This window comes from Nelusetta ayraudi, unplaced genomic scaffold (assembly GCF_046127955.1).
Source record: "Nelusetta ayraudi isolate G7.1 ecotype Tasmania unplaced genomic scaffold, CSIRO-AGI_Nayr_v1 ptg000131l, whole genome shotgun sequence".
In the NCBI taxonomy this organism is placed as follows: Eukaryota; Metazoa; Chordata; class Actinopteri; order Tetraodontiformes; family Monacanthidae; genus Nelusetta; species Nelusetta ayraudi.
In genome coordinates this window covers 456,947-477,974 of record NW_027466181.1, presented here as the reverse complement: position 1 = coordinate 477,974, position 21,028 = coordinate 456,947, and the positions used below count along the sequence as shown (strand labels likewise).

The 21,028-nt window shown below is 46.4% G+C and overlaps 1 protein-coding gene across 3 annotated transcripts; it reads left to right on the top strand.

The window, feature by feature from the left end:
- Nucleotides 1-216: 216 nt before the first annotated feature.
- Nucleotides 217-18,661, top strand: stk40 (serine/threonine kinase 40). 3 transcript variants are annotated; one of them, XM_076051059.1, is made up of 11 exons: nt 217-306; nt 5,580-5,706; nt 6,336-6,421; nt 7,067-7,210; nt 7,978-8,202; nt 8,418-8,470; nt 11,279-11,394; nt 13,899-14,043; nt 14,290-14,409; nt 14,526-14,610; nt 14,966-18,661. In XM_076051059.1, exons 2-11 carry the CDS (start codon nt 5,589-5,591, stop codon nt 15,182-15,184), a joined length of 1,311 nt encoding a protein of 436 aa, XP_075907174.1. In that variant the 5' UTR covers nt 217-306; nt 5,580-5,588; the 3' UTR covers nt 15,185-18,661. The 3 variants fall into 3 exon arrangements, with proteins under 3 accessions (XP_075907174.1, XP_075907175.1, XP_075907173.1); XM_076051060.1 differs by lacking the exon at nt 217-306 and adding an exon at nt 2,004-2,026; XM_076051058.1 differs by lacking the exon at nt 217-306 and adding an exon at nt 2,056-2,260.
- The last annotated feature ends 2,367 nt before the right edge of the window (nt 18,662-21,028 follow it).

Sequence of the window (21,028 nt, the reverse complement as noted above, 5' to 3'; positions counted from 1 at the left end):
CATTGCCATTTCAACCAACACCAAGAGGAATCCATGTTCACGGATACAACCGGTACTTTAACTGTGCAAACAGAATAAAGGATCATTGAGTGCAAATGAAACACCTTGTGTTAGGGTTCTCTGTTGGTCTGTGATCTGGGGAGTTCCCTGTTGTCTTACTTTAGTCTTTAATCTCTGAATCTTCCTTAGGCTACTTAGGACTCAAACACGTCATCTCTTTGTCAGAACTTCATCCCATGTACGGTTTTCCTCGTGACTCCTTGTTTCCAGTGTTCGATCACTACAGTCGCTGTTGCCTTCCTCCTTGTAAGTGAACTCTTTAATTACCTTTCGAGTCTCCTGTGTCCGCTTCTGGGTCGCAACTCGGGTCTCCACGTAACACCTTGTTTCATATGCACTCAAGATATTGTTCTTAAGATTCTGTCTATTCTTATTCAAGTCTTCAGTTTTTAAAATAACAATTACAAATGTTGTTCAATGTTTATTCAGGCCATTTGTTTTCAATGAATAAAAATAAATTATTCAAACATATTGCACTGATATGAATACAGGGGAAGCAATTACCTTGTTCCACACCGTAAAACACATAATGTGTGATGTGAGGCTGCTTTCAGTCTGTGCATTAGACCGTTGGTGCTGCTCTACTCAGGTGGTCATTTGATGTCTGTTCCTGGGAGGCCACATTCATCCAGCCTGGATAAGCCCCATGCTGTAGGGCAGGCTGAGGCTTGTGTTTCCCAGGGAGCAGGTTGCGGCATTATTTGGGCTAATGTTATGAGTCTATAAACTGGTGACCAAGTTTTGTGGAACCAACCGTGAAGTAGGCGGCCCAGGAAAACAAAAAAGCATATAGGACCTGCGTTCATGACTAACATTTTCCCTAAAGTCATTTTGCAATGTCGACTTGTATCATCAACGATGAATCTGAACATGCGGAGGAATGTTACTTTCAGGTTCTGTTTGAATAAACTGAATGGCAGATTTAAATTATGGAGACAGAGAGGATATATGACGGTGATAGTCGGACTGATAAAGTAATGCACCGATTCATCGTGTGGCATCTCGATCAGCCGGCAAAACTAGGCTTGTCTCAATTGAAGCCCATCAAAGTGCTGTAAAACATCTGCACAAGAATCTGCAGCACGTCGCAGTCACATATCTCCACAATCTGGGACTTAAGCCCATCCCTCAAGATAACAGTGCTGGACCCCGCAGAGTTGGGGTCATCACAGACTTCCTACAGAATGAGTAAGCAGAGAGGGAATAGAGTGGCCTGCCAGCAGGCCTGACCTCAACCCAATCCAGTCAAACACTAGTTAGATCTGCTTGTGCTGCTCGTGCTGTGTGGTCTAGGGCGACATTGACTAACACGTGCCAAATCCTGACTGAGGAATGAGATGTCCATCCCACCAGCATGAGGAGATGGTAGGCCGTTCTTGCTGTGTGCGTATGTCTGCCACCCTTCCACTGAAGCTGCTTACTTCATTGCACAGTAACACATTAAGATACCAAAATGCCGTGTTTGCTCCTTGTTTCAGATAAAGTTGGATCACCCAGGCCATCAAACATTTTTGTACAATTTTCTTGGGACCTCACCCACTTCTCAGGCTTGCTGCTCAACTCACAAATACCTGTTCCTGTCAATCAGGACCTCGTTTGAAGGGGAAATTAATAAGGTTTCCAGTGTTGGCAGGTTTACTACTATTAATCAAGTAGGTCAGATGAACCTTGCACAAAGTTTTGACAAGTGGTCTAGTTTAGTTTAGGTTTTAGATTTTATTGTACAAGGAAATATCTCCTTAATAAATTGAGAAATGTGCCATGTTCCTTTCATTGTACTTTGATCAGCTAATGTCGTGATACGACCTTTATCGACGATGACGTAATGACTTTCAATTTGCAACTTATATCCTGCACAGAGAACATTTCATCATCGGTGAGCAACCATTTACAGAACTAAAGGGGGGGGGGGGAAACTGGGAGAAGGCTTACAGCCATTGGTCTACCGCGGCTGTCACTCAAACAAGTATGTGCGTCATTTCCGTTGTCAGGTGGCGTTGTCGCTGTGGAAAGATGCGATCAGCGGAGAGGCTTTTCCTCAATTGCTCATTTCGGTAACCGGGGCGAAACAACGCGCAATCACCCATCCGTGGCCTCTCCTGCTTGGGGCAAAGGGCTGCGCGCATCCACCGCACCGTTTACCCGAGGAAATGTCGACGTTGTAAGCCGCCGACGCAGACTTTTAACCCGGCGGTTTCGGGTAGGTAGCGTCCACGGTGCTAGGGGAGCTCTAACGGCGAGGCTCCCCCAGCTGTAGTGTTGCCTACTTTGTTTAAATGGCCTCCCGGCTGCTCTCTCTACCCTCCGGCTTTGGCGTTCGCTAACGGCGACACCGCAGCTCGCGCGTCCCAACTCTTTTGTTGTACACGTTCACACACGTTCAGTCGCTAATTTGATCGAGCTAACTGCGGCTTTGTGTAGTTTGCACGCAAAACCCAACTGTTGGGCGCCTCTTTGTTGTGTTCGCCGCCCCGGTGTGCCGAAAGCCCTAGCAGGGCTACACGGTCAAAAGATTCACCCACCGGTTCTTTCCAGCTTTCAACACGTTTTCTGCCTTTTATAATCCCCGTCTCGTTAATACGCCGCGTACTACAGCTTGTCAAGTGTATTGTTTAGCTAGCTACACGGGCGCGTACGCAGGCGTTGTCCAACTAAACGCACGCCGCGTGTGTTAACACGGTTTTTTTTTTAGTGTGTCTTTCTAAAAGCGTGCCACGGAGGTCGGAATGGTCATTGTTGTGGGCAAAAAAACACGCCACATATTAGCGCCTTTGTCGGGTGTGAGCTGCGGGCTGTTTAAATGGGCTTTGACACGAGTCGTGCGGCTTAACGTCAGCCGCGGCTTGTCTGGTTTACAGAGCACCGGCGGTGTCCGGAGGAGCCCCGTGGCTCGTAACACGGCACGAATACGTACGAATGTGCAATAATTATTTACCCCACTTAGGAAAACATTTTTTTTTGTGCGCATATCAGTAGTTGCTGCTATTGCAACAGTCAAGCCAACAGCCACAGCTTTCCTGTGTATGGGCCGATATGATTCAGTTCATTCAAAAATGCACGGTTCGAATCGTGAATGACTGGTGAGTTGCTTTACAGCTTTGACGTGATCTACACATGGCTTCATTGATTTGGTCAGTGGTTCCCCCCCCCCCCCCCCCCCCCCCCCCCCAGTTGCTCCAGATCCTCGCACTTGGTTACTCATGTCTCCCTTCACCCCACCACTGATTATGTTTAAACCACTAACGTTGCTGGCACAACAAATTTGCAATCAGAGTTGTTTCTTTCTTGCAGCGCCAGACGAGTGGCACCGAGTCATCGTGGGCGGATCTCGATATACCTAGTCGGTTTGTTTTGTTCCGATGCTATTTAGGGAGCCCACATTTCTCGTGGGCACCAGCAGCATATCTCTCCACTTCTGTGTGATATGATTCACGCGCTGTATCTGTTCTCGTCCGCCCTCCGGTGCAGTCAGAGGCAGTCTTTCTTGCCAGATCACTGGCTGTGCGGAGAGGCACGACTGTGTCAGAAAAGGATAGCCGAGTGCTGTCACCGCGCTGATGTCATTTAGGTCACTGTGCATTAGTCAGTTGCATTGACCTTTGTTTTTTCAGACGTGTCAAGGGTTGGCTGCGCGGCACCGAACAACTGGTATTTAGTTGGTAGGTGAATAGCCTCGGTCCATTTGCTGAGCAGTTTGAGTTTCGAAGTCAGTGGTGCACAGACTCATACGAGCGTGGTGTGATTTTTAAAACTTGCTGAAAATGCGAGAAGCTCGGCCCCACTGGCTGCATCTGCAGCGAAGCCTATCCAGCAGCGTTAGGTGTGTGCAGATTGAAGGATCTTGGCAAGCGCTACAGCTGCTGGATCATCCGCTGCCTTGCGTGCTCTGAAGTAAGATGCCTCCTTACTATTGGCAGCGTGACTCGGTGTGACTCTGGCTTGTGCCGTACAATGCTGTCAGAAAACCTCAGCCTCTCAGACACGGTGGGTGATGACTAGTAGAGATGGAGACAGATGGGCGAGAGACGCGATGATGACACTGTCTGCAGTCAGGGATCACAAAAAGCCTCACGGAAGTGAGAATGTGTAGCAGCAGCTTGCGTACGTCCTCTACAGCCCCCCCCCCCCAAAAAAAATGCCAGCTGGCATACAAGATTCAAATAATTTGGTAAAATTGGAGATATGTCCTGACGATTTGTGTGTGGGCTGTCTGTGCTAGCGGATGTTCTGTTGGCCTGGAGTGGAGCGTGTTTAGTTTTGATATAGGGAAATATTTAATTAAAAAGCTTTTACTTCCCCAAGCTTATTCTGTTACGGGAAAAAGATTCCCAAGTACAAGTGTGTTTGTCATCTTTGCTTGGTGACTACTTTGCAACAATGAGGTGCTTTGAATTTTTTCTCGTCTGACTCACTTCGCTACAGTTAGATAGGATCCATACCAGCGCAGCCAGTCAGTCACTGGCCTTTCCAGTTGTGATAAGACCCTTTTGTGCGAGCTGTCTTGTTGAGCCACCTTCAGTGAGACTTTTTTTTTTTTCTTCTTCTTTTCTCTTAACTTTATGCGCATGTCCGAAGCTGGAGGGCATATCTTGCGTGTCGTCACTTAGATATTTTTGCATTTCTGTTCAATGGAATCTCCAAACAACAACGCAGTGAGTCATGCCTCCCTGTTCGAGGCACTACTTCTCTGTTATAGGAAACAGACGGGATTTCATCACATTGGAACTCCAAATCCGTAAACAAAGCGCGACTCTTGTACTCTGATTTCTTGAAAAAGAAAGTGTTTTGATTTCTGATTATTTGTCAGGCCGTCGGTGGTTCTCTGGGCAGCCTGATTTAAGGGAAATAAAGTCTGTTTCCCCATCATGGCGAAAGGACTCGGGCGCCTGTGTTTATTTCCCCCTTGTAGAAACACGCATGTCCTTTCTGAGGAAGGTCTGCTCGGATAAGTCGGCCGGGCAGATTTTGAGATAAAATGCGGCAGATTAATGAGCGGAAGGATTTTTCTAAACCCTCTAAAGACCAATATGCCATTTGTAGCAGAGGCACTCAGTGAAAAAGCATTCTGCACCGTTATATTCATCCAATTTACATGAAAGTCACGTCGGTTTAAATTGCAGATTGCCCCGCGTTTACATTGCCCCGTCGCGGAGAGCGTGAGGTGTTGCCCTTGGCGCCAGCAGCCATCAGTGTGTAGATGGAGCTGTAATGGCCCCACATTCACACTGAGGTGTTGGTAAAAGCGTGGGAGGGATATTTAAAATAGACAGGGAGGGGCTGCCCTGCAGTTTACCTCCTTTCACTCCCGTCCACTAATCCAAGCACTCTGAACTCTGCCTGCAGACCGCTGGTAAAGCCGGGGATGCTACTTTATGCCGGCCATCTATTTATGGAGCCGTTGTTTGGTTGCCACCACCTGATGCTATTTTCAGTCACAGATTTGCATCACGTCATGACATGTGTGCATTGACCCTTTCATTTAGTATTTTTTTTTTTTGTCCTGTGCTTTCCCGATATAGAACTCCACTATGTCCAAGCGGCGCTTGTCAGAGAGGGGCGCTGGAGAGACCTCGGGCAGGGCCAGTAAGCTGCAGTGTCCTGGGATATCCGGCAATAACGCCAAGAGAGCTGGGCCCTTCATCCTCGGTAAGTCGGCTCCGAGTTCAGTTCAGTTCAACTTTATTGTCATTACTATGTACAAGCTTGCACAAGGTAACGAAAGGCCGTTTAGCATCTAACCAGGAGTGCAATACAATAATTTACTGTTTATGTACACAGATTTGGTGAACATTCTATACAGCTAGATAAAATATATGGGTTCTGTACATATAATATACATAATGTGTAGAAGAACTAATAGTTGTAGTGACTGAGTGGACTTAGTAGTCAAAGCAGTGTGTGGGGAAGACTGCATCCACTTTCCAGGGTCACTTTTTTTAAAAAACTTTGGAGCGGCAATGTGAAAGTTGCAGGGTCTCTGTGCGCATGCATGTCTTGGAGAAGAATGTGAAGAATGCCACTGATCCCCATGACAGGGCAGAAAGGCCTGGGCTCCGTGCGCGAGCAAGGTTATTTCCTCCCCGCGGACAAAAAAAAGGGACCACAAACCTGCATGTGCCCTGCTGTTTTCACGCAGGGTGCCAAAGAAAACGTCACACCAGCGGCGTTAATGGAACGGTGCACGTGCGGCCTTTAATGAGCTGCAGCGAGAGCACACACTTCGTCGCCTAGCCTGCCTTTTGGTCACGCAGCTGTCGCTTCTCTTATCTCCACAGGGCCTCGCCTGGGCAACTCACCGGTGCCCAGCATAGTGCAGTGTCTGGCCAGAAAGGACGGTACAGATGACTTCTATCAGCTCAAAGTAAGTTTGCCAGGGTTGAAAAGGTTGCTCCGCATAAACACAGTGAGCTGGTAGACCACACATAAACACTGGAGCTGCGTCTTCCAAAACAAAGCTGCGATATTCCTGTCGACGTTTGAACCTTTGACCTTGCTTTGTCGGTCTTTGGTTTATGACCGTCTGTTTCTATGCGGTGCAAACAACACAAACCTCAGCAATCTGTTTATGGGGGCCATAGAAATGAGTGGGAAAAAAATAAAAGAAAGAGGAACGGGAGCAGAGCTGTGAGTGGATTCTGTGGTGGGTTAGTGCGTGACCCTCCACCGATTCCACACCCCGGTGTTACTTCACAACCTGTTTACTTCGCAACAGTGCATGAGGCCATTGTCAAAGTATGCTTTTACTATCTTCATACCATCACATGAGTCATGTAGCTCAACGCCTTTCGACATTAGAAAAGTCCATCCTTTGCTTTTGTTGTTGAAGTGTTTGCTTCATACGCGGTTCTCGAAAGCTGCTTTTTGTCACGTCATACCAGTCGGCCCATCGCCAAAAAGCATCGGTTTTACCTGAAATTCAAAAAGGGCTGTAAGAGGAGGACTTAATGTGCTGTCTTCTGACGAGTTTAATTCTTTTGGTGTGTGTGTGTGTGTGTGTTTCCGTCAGATCCTGACGCTGGAGGAGCGAGTGGACACTTCAGGGGAGACTCAGGAGGAGAGACAGGGGAAGATGCTGCTGCACACGGAGTACTCGCTCCTGTCTCTCCTGCACAACCAGGACGGGGTGGTCCACCACCACAGCCTCTTCCAGGTATACCCAGTTTCCACTGAAAAAAGGTTGGGACGAACATTGTGTTCCTCTCTGTCCACAGCGTTTTCCATTTCACTGGCGGCCGCCTCAGACTTGGTCAGCTGCTCACTCCAATTTTACTCATCATATGGTTGCCTTAATGAACAAGGCAGAGTACCTTTTAACGGCAGCACTTATCCGCGGCCTGTTCATAATGTCCCCGCATCACCTGTCTTCCCGTCGGCCCCCTCCTTTAATTTTGTTATTGTTCCATTTGCTCCCTCTCTCACGCATCCTGTCTGCCGCGCTCTGCCGGGGTTCTCAGAATAGCAGCATCGAGCCGCGCGCTCTGATTCATGCAGCCCTGCAGTATTGATTGGGTTATTATAGTGCGGCTCCATTGTGGGGGGAACCAGTTTCTAATGTATGCTTTCAATCCTAGGGAGAAAAAAAACACAAATCTGGCAACCGGATCAGAAATCGATGAGAAGCAGCGACTCTGTTTTGGTCTGACAAGCGAGAGTTTTCTTTGTTATTCACCCTCTAAATTCAAGGTGGTGGGGCTGACGTGTGTGATTCAAATGAGTGGGATCTCATGCTGATTGATACACATTTAAAAGAGGCTGCATCACAGGGATCCATTCAGTGTAACGCATAGATGGATGCCCATTCTTGTCTTTCACAGGATGCCGGTGAATCGTGTCTCCAAAGTACATGAATAACTCACCAAGTCAAAAGCCTCCCAAGAATATTTACACTTTTTTTCCCCTCCCTGCTCTCCTCCTCAGGATCGAGCCTACGAAATAGTGGAGGACCTAGAGGCCAACAAAGTGCGGAAGATGAAAAAGCGGATCTGCCTGGTGCTCGACTGCCTGTGCGCCCACGACTTCAGCGACAAGACGGCGGATCTGATCAACCTCCAGCATTACGTCATCAAGGAGAAGCGGCTGAGCGAGCGGGAGGCCATTGTCATCTTCTACGATGTGGTACGCGTGGTGGAGGCCCTCCATAAGGTGAGCACGGACTGCGGTTGGCTGTTGGGGGGGGGGGGGGGGTTGCATGTATTGAACATGCTTTACAAAACACATTATTCTTTTATTTTTGTTTCCTTTTGCACAATGTAACTTTTATAATCTCAATGCACCTCAATGCCTGTGTCCTAAAACAATTTGTCCCTGTTGACTCTTTTGCAAAACACTATTTACCCCCTTCTCTTCTTGCCCTGCAGAAAAACATTGTGCACAGAGACCTCAAGCTGGGAAACATGGTGCTGAACAAACGGTAAGAGGAAACTTATTTACTCATCAGTCAGTCAGCGGGCCTGTAACCCCTGCCAGTTTTTTTTACTGGACCATTCATTTTAGCCTGCCAGTAAAGTCCTCTCTCTCCGGTCACGTGCGCGAGAGGCCCCCGGCCGGCTACAACCAGCGTGCACTTGGCTGTAAACATTGCAGGGCTCAGATTCACCCAGTGTGATCAGTTGTTGGTTTGCCTGAGCTGCCCCTCCCCCCCACATTGACTGTTCCTTTCCCAAAAGTTGCATTTGCACGGAAGTGGGTGGTTTAAAAAAAAAATAAATAAAAAAATAGTGAGAACAATATTCTCCTGCAATGTTGAGTTTGTGCAGGTATGTCTGTGTGTGCATGCTATGGAAACTTGGGTCAGTGAGTGCTGCAGGTTACAGTGGCCGCAGCCAGAGACGCATGTCTGCACTCATGTGTAACGAGGTCCCAGCACTGGCCAACATCTTCACCACACGCCGGGCATCTCAGGCACCGCACCTCCCAGCAGTTGTAGCAGTAGTAGCAGTAGCATTGATGGTGATGATGATGAAATGGCTATTTTTTTTTAATCCGGGAGAGGAGAGCGGCGAGACGCGCAGCAAAAGTAAGGAACACTCCGTCCCAGCTGGAAACAAAAGAGGGGGCTGCCAAAAGCCCCATAGCTCAGAGCTGACTCACAACGCAATGCACGACACACGCACATACACACAGTCATTATTTATTTACCGCGCACTCTGCTTTTCTTTCTCTTCTTTTCTTTTCTTTTTTTTTTAAACACCCCTCGTCCGTTTCCTGCATTTGCTGTTCTCGCTCTCGCTTTGTCTTCTCTCATTTCCTTTGTGCATTACGCCCGTGCTCTCACATATTAATGGTAAACCCACCACCACAGACTGTACAGGATGAGTGTACAGTCGGTGGATTCAGACACGCACGTGTGCGCTCCCCCCCTACTGCTCGCCCCGAGTCTGGAAAATGCAGCCATACCATCAACAACCTCAGCAGTTTTTGCCAGAATGTAATTTCCTCTTGCAGAGGCAGCTATTATGAAAGGCGGATGTCATAAATCAATCCGAAGGGTCTTTCACAGTGAGATGTCAGTAATTTCCTAAATTTTCTTTGGCAAGATATGTGGTGGTTTTTCTATTTTTTGAAAGCTTCTGTTTACTTGCAGTGGGTGCCTGTGTTGTATATCAGGGATTCATTCCAGGTCTGATCTGATTATTCCCTCTGGAATCAAATTTGCTCATTTAATGTATCAATTCTTATTATTTTGTGCTGTTTTTTTTTTTTTTTGTTTTTTTTTTTTTTTTTAAATCTGCACCGCCTGACAAATCACAGCCTCCATCACATTAAGGGATTAAAGCGGTTTCGCCATAGCGTCCAGCTGTTGGACTAAACCTCCAGCGGGTTCACAAAGGCTTTTGGGGAAATAAAACTTGCTGATCTCTGTCGAACTTGCCCTCCGTTTCACCTTCTGTCTCGTCAGCTGATGTATTTCCAGCAAAATGTCAAGGAGACGTGAGGAGTCGGCGGGAGGTGGGGGGGGGGGGCATTTAGGTTTCTGGTTTCCTGACTTACCCCCACGGTTCACATGACCAGGAAGCGGAGACGGCGCGGTCTCGCTCCGGGTCCTCAGGGGACCCTCGCCTCACGACGCAAACATGCAATTTCATTTTGCCCCAATCTCCGGTTGCAAGAATAGAAGCCCCGGTCGTGATGTGCGCAGACAAAAGAACTGGCTCCTTCACGAGGGGAAGCTTTTTATGTGAGGGGGTCCTTGAAGCGCTCGCTCACTCGCTCGCTGTTCCTCTTGGCTCATTCTTGTGCGGATCACAAGGCCGTCGCACGGCGCTCGGCAGAGACTCAGATTGCCGAGCCCAACTTGAAGCCATGTTAACAAATTATATTAAGAGAAACACGAGAGCCTGGCGTGTTGTCAAAAATGGAGTGTTTGTGAAAAGAGGGAGCAGGGTGTGAAAGTGAGAGAGGATAGGGGAAGCTGTTGGCTTCGGCCTTTTTTAAAAAAGCGGATGTGAATGAGGAGATTGATGCAGAGAAGACCAGGGGTCCGCTCCTGTCATATTTGCACGCTTTGTCCCTCAAATTCACTGTGTGCTCGTGTGTGTGCATGAGCGCACACACTGTGTGGGTGCAGCCAGTGTCTCCATGTTTTTTGTTTTGTTTTGTTTTGTTTTTTCAGCAACGTTCGTGAGCTTTATATGTATTTGCCAGCCCATCACTATGCAGGCTTAGTCATCAAGACAATTATCCAAAGCCACTGGTTGACTCATATGTTTGTCAAAGTGCAGCTTTCAGTAATTGCTTTCCTGCAGCAGGGGAAAAAAGGAGAACATAGTGTGTGGATAGACGCAGACTGAGCTTTAGAACAATCCAGGCTTCACACTGCTTCATGGAAAAATCTGAGAGATTGCTCCAGATATTCAGAGGCACAGCACCAGGTTGTAGGTGGAATCAATTAGTTGGATGCAAGTGTATTTGGTGATATTCTGAGTTTGCAGTAAGTCAAGGGTTTAGTGAGCCGTGGAAGCAGCATTTCATTTAATGCTGTTCAGAAGGCTGCACACTTTATGTTCTTGGCTAGTAATTAAACCAATCTGTCTTTGACAAGATTAATGGTGAATAGAAATGGTGTTGGTCGTGCGTGCTTGTATATTTTTGTGTGTGTCAATCAATCAATCAATCAACGTTTATTTGTGTAGCTCTAAATCATCTAAATCTAAATCTTGAAGCACTTTGCACAATTGAGAGCAAACCAACTGAACCCTGTGCGTGTGTGCGCTTGCAGTACCCACCGCATCACCATCACCAACTTCTGTCTGGGAAAACATCTGGTGAGCGAGGACGACCTGCTGAAGGACCAGAGAGGAAGCCCAGCTTACATCAGCCCTGATGTACTAAGCGGTGAGTCTCAAACCCATGTATGATAATAATAATAATAATAATAATAATAATAATAATAATAATAATAATAATAATAATAATGGATTGGATTGGATTTATGTAGTGCTTTTCAAGCCACCCAAAGCACTTTACGTTCACACCACAGTCACACTGGTGGTGGTAAGCTACATGTGTAGCCACAGCTGTCCTGGGCAGACTGACGGTGTAGGTACAAAATCTGTCCGAGCCACGAAATCTGTCCGGGGTCTTATGGCAACTCTATTAGGACAAACTACATTGCGGTCGAATAGATGGATAGAATCATAGTCTATCTATCTTTCGTTCGACCGCAATGTAGTTTGTCCTAATAGAGTTGCTGTATGTTATGATACAGATCTTGTAGCCTTACAGACGCCACTTAGCCATTGACAGTTTGCCACAACATTGAAATTGCCGAAAATCGTGGTCCCGGACAAATCTTGCAGCCTGGACAGATTTTGTACCTACAATGGAAGCGTGGCAGCCAATCTGCGTCAAACGGCCCCTCCGACCACCACCACCCAACATCCACTCACATTCGTATGAGGCAATGTGGGTTAAGTGTATTTCCCAAGGACACGACAGCTGTATACCTGTTTATTTTTTTTCTTTGTTTTATCGTAAAGAGTTTTTTGTACAGGATAATCTTGAAAACCTCCCAACTGGTTTATTATCAGAATATGACCAGCTAAATTCTATAAGTAATAGGTGATAACCACAGGTGCCGTTGTAGTTGTGACAACGGAGAGAAGCCTCCAAATCAGTGGTCAGTTACCAACTGGGTGCGTTTGTAGTGGAGTTTTTGGGTCAGCCGTGCCCCGAGTCAAAGGCTGACTTGGAGCCTCTCTCGTAGTATCTCAGCCTTCGATGTCGAGCGCAGCAGGCGTGACTGCTGAGACGAGACACGTCATTTCAGACGGTGAGAAAAACGCTGACGAGCCCTCCTCCACTCAAGGATTCTCTATTTTGAAAGCAGCGCTGAGGGCCGCAGTGGTTGCACTTGCAGTCACGCCTATTGTTGCAGTGACTGATCATGTGTGAATCAGATGCGAGAACCTCCCCACTTCTGATTCGCCCGCTGTTTGTTCCTGACGTTGTGATCAACGTTTGCGGGGTCTGCGTTAGAAGATGATGACGCTCGATGTCTGAACAGGAATGTTTTTTTTTGTTTCATATTCCAGCTGTCAGGCTTGAAGGAGAGTTTTTGGAGAAGTGTGAAATTGTTTTTCTTTCCCAGTTTGTTTTTTTTGTGCGGTCATGGTGATGTTTCATCTTTCTCATGCTCCGTGTCGAAAGAGGAAGCCACTTTCCTCTCTTGTATGAGACATTTCCTTTGTGCGGGAAAAGCAGAAGTCTGTTTTTTATTAGTAATCTCTGCAGTGTCAGTGTGAGTCCTGAAGCTTTTTGCAAAAGCGGCCCAAGTGAAACCGGGACTGGCTGCAGAAAGTGCACCAGATTCGAGCCGTGTCGGAAAGGTTCCACCTCCTTCCTCTTGAAGTGGAGATAAAAACCTGGGCGTGTGCGCGTCGCCGTAACGTGACAGACACACAATTAAACAGAGCTTCAGTGACTCATGCGGTGATGAGTCACTGAAGGGAAACTACTCCCATCACCCCACCCCCTTCCCCCCCGCTCCTCCTCCTCCTCCTCCCTTCCTCTTCAACTGCATGTGTGTGTGTGTGTGTGTGTGTGTGTCACAAGCTTTAGCATTATTGCCCGCCCGTTGCTACAGCCTGTCTGACTGTGACAACACTGCCAACGGTTGTACCACGGTCACAGCACTCCCACCTTTCCCGTGGGTTCAGTACAGCTTGCGGTACATGATAAAAAAAAAAAGGACTTTTCCTTTTTTTTTGTGATAGTCTGCAGGGGAATTTTTAGTCATCACTTTCCTGAAACAGGAAAAAAAAAAGAGAACATGGGGAGTAGACAGACAGACAGACAGACAGGGAGCTTCAGAACAATCCAGGCTTCTCACTGCTTTATGAAAACATCTGATAGTTTGCTACAGATTTTTAGTGGCAGTTTGGATGAGAAACCTCTGAACTACAGCATTTGTTGGTGGAATCTTTTTTTTTTTTTTAATGCAGGTGTATTTGGCAGTATTTCAAAGGTCCCCCGAGCTTAAATGTCCTTTTTTTGTGACGGTGTGCAGATAGTGCGCTGGGAAACTTTTAGTAATCGCTTTCCACCAACAGGAAAAAGGAACAGCAAAAGCTAATTGGACTGCTCTTATTTTCTTTTTGTTTTGTTTTTTTTGTTCACGTAGTTAATCATTAGTCATGTTGATGAGAAGTCTGCTTGCTGGAGGGCTGATCAGCTCTGAGTTATGGGGCAAAATCTGCCATGGCCACAAAGCAAAAGTAAATATAGTACTCTGTTGAGTCCTGGCAATCCTGGCCTCTTCTTTTTCTTTCTTTTTTTTTTTTTTTAAACTCAACCTTTGTTTCATGTTGTTGATCTGTGTTTCATGTTGCTGTGCACAGGTCGGCCGTACCGCGGTAAGCCCAGCGACATGTGGGCGCTCGGCGTGGTCCTGTTCACCATGCTCTACGGCCAGTTCCCCTTCTACGACAGCATACCTCAGGAGCTCTTCCGCAAGATCAAGGCTGCTGAGTACTCCATCCCAGAGTGAGTACGCAACCACCCACCCCACCACCACCACCCCCGCCTGCACATGTGATCATCGTGGGCGGATTAAATCGAAAGATGCCGCTTATTAAACCCGACCACCCTCCGTTTGTTGAGAAGGTCTTTCAGCTGTGGTTTTGTGAGCGTGTGACTTCAGGTCATGCTCTGCAAATAAAACTTGCCGCTTCCTGTCCCCCCCCACCTCCCTCCCACCACCACCACCCTGCTTCCCCCCACCCCTCTCAGGGACGGTCGCGTGTCTGAGAACACAGTGTGCCTGATCCGAAAGCTGCTGGTGTTGGACCCTCAGCAGAGGCTCAGCGCTGGAGATGTGCTGGAGTCGCTCAGCGTCATCATTGCCTCATGGTAACTGCACCCCCTGCTGGCTGCCTTTGGCATAACGCAGTGAATTCTTGTTTTTAAAAAAAAAACAAAAAAAACATAAACATTGTTGTTGATCGTTGACCTTTACCCAATCACAGGCAGACTGTTTCATCACTGAGCGGACCCCTGCAAGTGGTGCCAGATATTGACGATCAGGTCAATCACCCGGAACACCTGCAAGAGGTGAATAATCTGCTTGCTTTTCTGTTTTGTTTTGGGAGTTTTTTTTTCTTAATCGCATTGGTGTTACAGAAGGTCACATCGATTTCTACTGCCAAAATGCATGGTGCCAAACAGGACAATGAGCAACTAGCATGCAGTGAATACTATGGGTTGAGGCAATAGGGTTTTTAGTGTATGGGATGGGGGAGTACTTTGTCGTTCTTTTGTTGTTGTTGCTTTATTTGCTGTCTTAAGTTTTGTTTGGTACTGTTATAGTTGTTTGTATATTGTGTCTTGTCAGTGGTCAAAAAATAAAAATAGAATAAGATAAAATAAAATTAGATTGTAAAAAAAAAAAAACCCTCTGTCTCCTCAGGCCAAGGCGATGGAGGAGTCCTCTCAGTACGAGTTTGAGAACTACATGCGCCAGCAGCTCCTGCTGGCCGAAGAGAAGAACACTATCCACGAGACCAAGAGCTTTCTCACCAAGCGGCAGTTTGGCAGCATCCCGCCCGTCAGGCGCCTGGGCCACGACGCCCAGCCCGTCAGCCCGCTAGATGCAGCCATCCTGGCACAACGCTTCCTCCGGAAGTAGCTCCCCGGGCCACCCCCCCCTCTCCCAGGGGAGAGCAGAGTCCCTGGGATGCCCCGCTAGAGGACTGAGCAAGTCGAAAGCCCGCGAGTAACCCGAACCTGTCTGTACCCAAACTCCCGGGGGTACAGACAGACAGACAGACAGACAGACAGACACACACACACACACACACACACACACACACAGACACACACATTCATAGGTGCGATTTTTGTGGGACGAGTTGAGTGGACCCTTTGTGACGAAGGGGACGAGAACAAACCCGCAACAAAAGAATGTCACTCCGCACGTCTCGAGCATCCAGTGAAACATGGGAGAAATCCCCCCCACTCCCTCCCCCCCTTTTGGAGGAAGATCTGAACCAAAGGTTCCTCGCCCTCAGGTCGCCGCCGGTCAGATCTCACTGTGCAGCCAGTGTGACGTCGCAGTCCACACGCGCGGCTGACGTGAGGTTTTCGCCTCGAGTGTTTGAAGAAACTAATGACCCCATGTCTCCACCCCCCCACCCCTCCTCCTCCGACCACAACCCCTTCCCCATCAACTCTGGATCCCCTCAGCAATACAGGATCAGAATCATGTAGCATCCTCCTTACCCTTCCTCGTGGTTGACGATCTCGCCTCACGTTAGATCACCTGATTACAGATGTCAGTTCACTATACCTCCATCTCACCCTCCTCCTCCTCCTCTTCCTCACCCTCCTCCTCCCAGATTGAAAATTTCCCTCCCAGACTGGTCCTGTCCGGTGACTTCAGATCAATCTACCTCTCTGTCTCTTTTCTCTGTCGGTAAACCATGCTCACTGTTCTGAGACAAGGGATTGTAACATGAGTCTTGATGCCACCAGTGACAAAGCATTAATGTTTTCTGTAAGAGTGCTAATGCTTTTGAAACTCACTCATTGGTTTCAGAAAGAAAAAAACAACAACAGAATAAGCTTTTTATCATATTAAGTAAGTAGCATTTTAGCCCTTTTTTTCATTGAAGATACTGAAAACCAAGGAATGCTTTTGTGCGCGTTCTTTGATATATATTCGCAGTGTCGTCTCCCGCTTCTGCTCGTTCCTGTGGAAATCTTGTTTTTTTTTTTTTTTAGATCATCTAGGCAGCTAGCGTTAGGTACCTGGAAGTCGTCATGCCAAGAAACTGATTGGGGAAGACGCTGTGGGGTGGTAACACTTCCCGGGTGCCGTCGTGTTTGTCTTGCCAAAAAAAAAAAGAGATCATGTCTTAGAACTCCCTCGCAGCCAAGGAAACCGGTACCCACAGCCTCATTCAGAAACAAAATGGCTTTCAGGTAGACCTACATCCCTGTTTCTCGCTATCAGACAGATCATCAGATATTTTTTTTTCCTCAGTGTGAATGTGAACTCACTCATCGAATGCGTTGGTGCATCTGCAGTGTTCACAAGTATATGTGTGCGCGCGTGTGTTTCAGGCTAGGCGTGAGCTGTGGAGCCGTCAACCTCCGACAGCCACATCCCCTTTTAAGCTATCCTCCAATCGCCTGTGTGTTGTATATCTGGCAGACACTGTGAAAACCGGAGCAGACTTTTCTTCTCCCCCCCCCCCAAGAGGCTTGACTGAATGTTGGAACGATGTCAGGAATGCTTTCTTTAACGTTGGAAAAATACCACCTATCTGTCAAGCTTGCCAGCTTGTATTATCACAGTGTTGGCTCTCCTCTCAGAGAGGCCACCTTGTGGCTGTAATCCATACTGTAATATTTCACAGAAATGAAAATACAGATTCGTTAGGTTCTAGGTTTAGCTAGCGGGTTGCCTTGGCTGTTGATCTGCTCTTTTCTTTTGATCGAATACTTTTTTTTTTTTTTTTTTTTTTCTTCAAACCATGGCAAAGCTACTAACTAGTGACTGTTAAGCATCTGTGCTCTTGCCTTTGCGTTTTGGTACCTGCTTTTGGGCTATGTACTCTTTCTTTTCTTCCTATTTATATTCAAACTTTATTGCATGAAGATAGGCGCTGGAATAATCTCAAATGTCTTTAATTCTTTTGTTTCTCTATTGTGATTTCATGATTTATTTATTCACTTGTTTAGCCCAAACCCCTGACCACCACCACCACCACCACCTCCTCCTCCAACTCCTCTTTCTCCTCACTACCCATAACCACTGAGACTCAACAGGCATCGACTGTAGCCTGTTGAAAAAGTTCATTTGAACGGATCTGTCCTCTTGGACTAGACTAGCTTTAGTAAGTGATTTTCATTTTTAATCATTTTCTGCCACATAAATGAAAGTGTAGCATCTATTTTTTGTTCCTTTTTTTTTTTTTTTTAAATAACAATTTTCTTGCCAATTCACCACAGCAACTGTGGTCAACTTAAGCTACACTAATACTGAGACTGACGAGCTCTATTTTTTAATAGAAAACAAAATGATCCTCGCACATTATCTCCCATCAATATTTCTTTGTGCACCCCTGCCACCCACATTACTCTGTCTTTGGAACCTTCATCGTTCACCTCCAGAAATCTAGGCTGCGCTCTGGCCAGTATGTAAATATGCACCATCGTGACTGCGCCAGTCGTTGTTTATAGCTTCCAACTCTGTTTTAACACATGCCAGTCGACATGCATTACAGGCCACGTTGGCCCACGCCCATCACACACACAGGCTGAGATGACATGTCACGAGGGCCGTCAGCTTTCTCCCACCTCAATGTGAACTCCATGGCTATACAGCAGTATTGTAGTAGTCTTGATTATTCGTCAGATTAAGGTGTTTTGATGAACACTGTAGCCACTTCTACACACTGACATTTAGTGATCGTATGTGGAAAGTGTCTTAAATCATCTCCCATGTCCGCGGCTATGGATTAATTAGTAACAGGTTTGATCAATCCTAAATGTATATGGTCTTTTTCTGCCCCACCTCCTGATCCAAGTGTTTCACCCCCTAGTTAGTGGATTGTACCACATTCAATGTTTGTTTCACAAGGTTGTATTAGTAGATGTGACGGCGACGTGGACCGATTAAAGCATGGAAATAGTGTGAGGTTAAAAGGTCTATGTAAAACATGTGAGTGTTGCATGATTGTAAAGTTGCAAGGTGTGCCAACAGCTGAGAGAATTGATCACGAATCGACTCCTCTAGGTCTTCCTACAGGATACTGCAAAGGAAAAAAAGAAACCCCTTAGTTGGATGACTATTTTTTTCCCTCAAGATTTTCTCATTTTTTTCCACCCTACATTTGAAGTCCTTTTTTCTACCGTGTATAACTAACCATTGCTGACTATTGCTGACAGTTTCAACTGGAAACATGGTGTCCAATATAAAATGTGGTGTAGTTTCAACCCAATGGGATAATGTGTTGTAAGCTGCTCGGTCAGACATGGGCATCTAGATACAGACAACTGCGTAATTGTACAGAAAAAACACGTTTGTATAAAAACATATTTTTCTACTTCATCAGATCTCTACATGCATGTCAGCAATAAACTTTGATATGGAAAACAAGTCTGTCATGTCTTTGCAGTCTTTCTCAATGACAGCAGGGGGAGCACTTCCTCAAGGATTGAAGGAAACCCAGCATTTGGACGTTTGGCGTGCTGGAGTTGTTTGTCGGATTTCTACATATGCTGTCAACATACGTCAAAGCCAGAGTTCAGAAGCGTAGTGTCGGACAGTTAGATGCACTTGAAGTTATCTTTCAGGTCGCCACCTGAATTACTATAGTGTCGAATATCTTATGTCTCTGTGCGTGCGTGTTACCACTGACCCTTGGTGATTTGGGTTTTGGCCTAGCTGGAAGAAGGCAGATTAGCTAGAAGCCCCCTGCCGATTGGCAGCGCCACTAGCCTGCTGGCTACAGATTCCCTCCCACGTCAACTCAGGAGTTGTCGAAGGAGCACAACTCCTCCTGAGGTATTTTCCAACAAAAATCATATCAAGCCTGCCAAAAAATACAGAAGAATTCACATGGAAACCTCATCATATGCAATGTGTGTTTGATTGCATTTACAGCTATTCTTCGAATAGTGTTTTATACATTTTATTAATGCTATCCAATGATTGTTTGGCGAACTAAAAATAAACGGACGAATTTAAAGTTAAATTGCGCACTTCCGTTTTCACTTACCGGAAGTGGTGGCGCTTGATGTTGCTACGTCCTTTGCTTGCCTTTTGAAAGTGCGAATTGCAACCCGACAGTGAAGAGACTTTTTGTCATATATATCGATGCCTGATTAAAATGTGCTACATTTGCTTGTTGGTTAACAAGCGCTAAGCAGTTGCTATGCTATGCTATGCTAATTTAGGTAGCACGCCATAGTCACTGTCCGCTCAGTATTTTGGGTCTAATCTGGGAATTGTACGCTACATTTTCAGAAGAACACCCCTACTTCGAGTGCAGATGTACTGTTTGCATTTATGCAGTTAAAAAATATTAAGTGTCAATTACTGGGAGAATGCCACATTAAAAGAGGAAGAGGAAGAGCGCTAACCTGGTTCCCACTGAAGAAAACTCAATCACAGGCCCACAAACACCGTGGCACTGAAGGACAAATTATAGGATTGGACCTGTGACCTTTTCATTACACATCTGTCAGTCAAGAAGGAGGCTGCAATCAAAGTGAAAACTGCCATGTGGACTCATTCACAGGCTGAATAACAGTCTTCAGCGTCAGCTCTCCCACCGTTTTAAGGTCTTCGCAACAGTTTGCGCCTCAACCAGCTTTCTGCTCTGGATTATTATAGCCCCACCACTCCCAACATGTCAAGCAGGGTGAAAAAGTCTCAGGGGTCAAAGTTCCACAGATGCTTTGTCCCCATAAACTGCAACCAGCTGGCCTTGAGGAGGTCCATCCCAGAATGGTGTGGGTAAGAAACGAAGGAGGCTACGTCAGACATCAGCAATGTTCTTGTTTAATTACCTTAGAGAGCATTACTAATTCGGTTTCACAAGAAAAGAGCAGGCTTGATCCAGCTGGGCACAGATGACAAAAGGGAAGAGAACTGGCCTCAGCTCTGTCACAAGCTCATGTACTTCACTGGTAGATGTGTGTTTTATTGTTGAAATTAAAAAAAAAAAAAAAAAAAAACTTGATGTGAGTGAACAGCTGCATCTGCTTCATGGCCGCGGCTCTGTGGTAACGCCTGTGAAGGCGTGAGAATGTGACTGGCTGCATATAGTTGCCTCATTATGAAATCTCCTGAGACACAGTGTCAAATTAACACAGTGTTAAAGTGCAGACTGACAACATCGAAATGCATTTTCATAGAATGTCATACATGGAGTTCCCACTGCTGCAGAAAGTTAGCAGATGATCCAAGTGTCAAAGAACGATTTGATTTCATGCTTTTGTGTTCTGCCTCTAGAGATCTGTGTCGAATGTAATTTAAACCGGCAGGAGAATAAACTGAAACTTACCCTGTATAGAACTCTGTTTATTCAGCGTAAGATTGAATTGGCGTCACGACGGCTTGCATCTTCCTTCCACCCCTGAACTCAGTTCATGTTTGCTGGCTCGCCGTCACTGCCGCAGCCTCAAAAACAGAACACGCAAAGGGCCTCGAAATGAGATGCAAGGAGCTATACTGTACCATGTAGTCTAGCAAAGTGCAAGAGTTATGACGGCAGATGCAACTGCAGCATCGTCGACCACACAGTAACCGTTATGTTTATTTACTTTTCCAGCTCAGCGACATAGAGGCATCCTTTTACTATGAGCTGTATGAATTTACTAGTTCTTGTCTTTGTGTGCCTTCATTTTTAGAGCAACAGAGGCAGTTGGACAGTCTCACTTTATAAAAGAGCGAAGTCTGATCCGAAAATTAAGCGGTCACTTTTAAAAAAGCTCATGAAACTGTAGCAGACTGATGAAA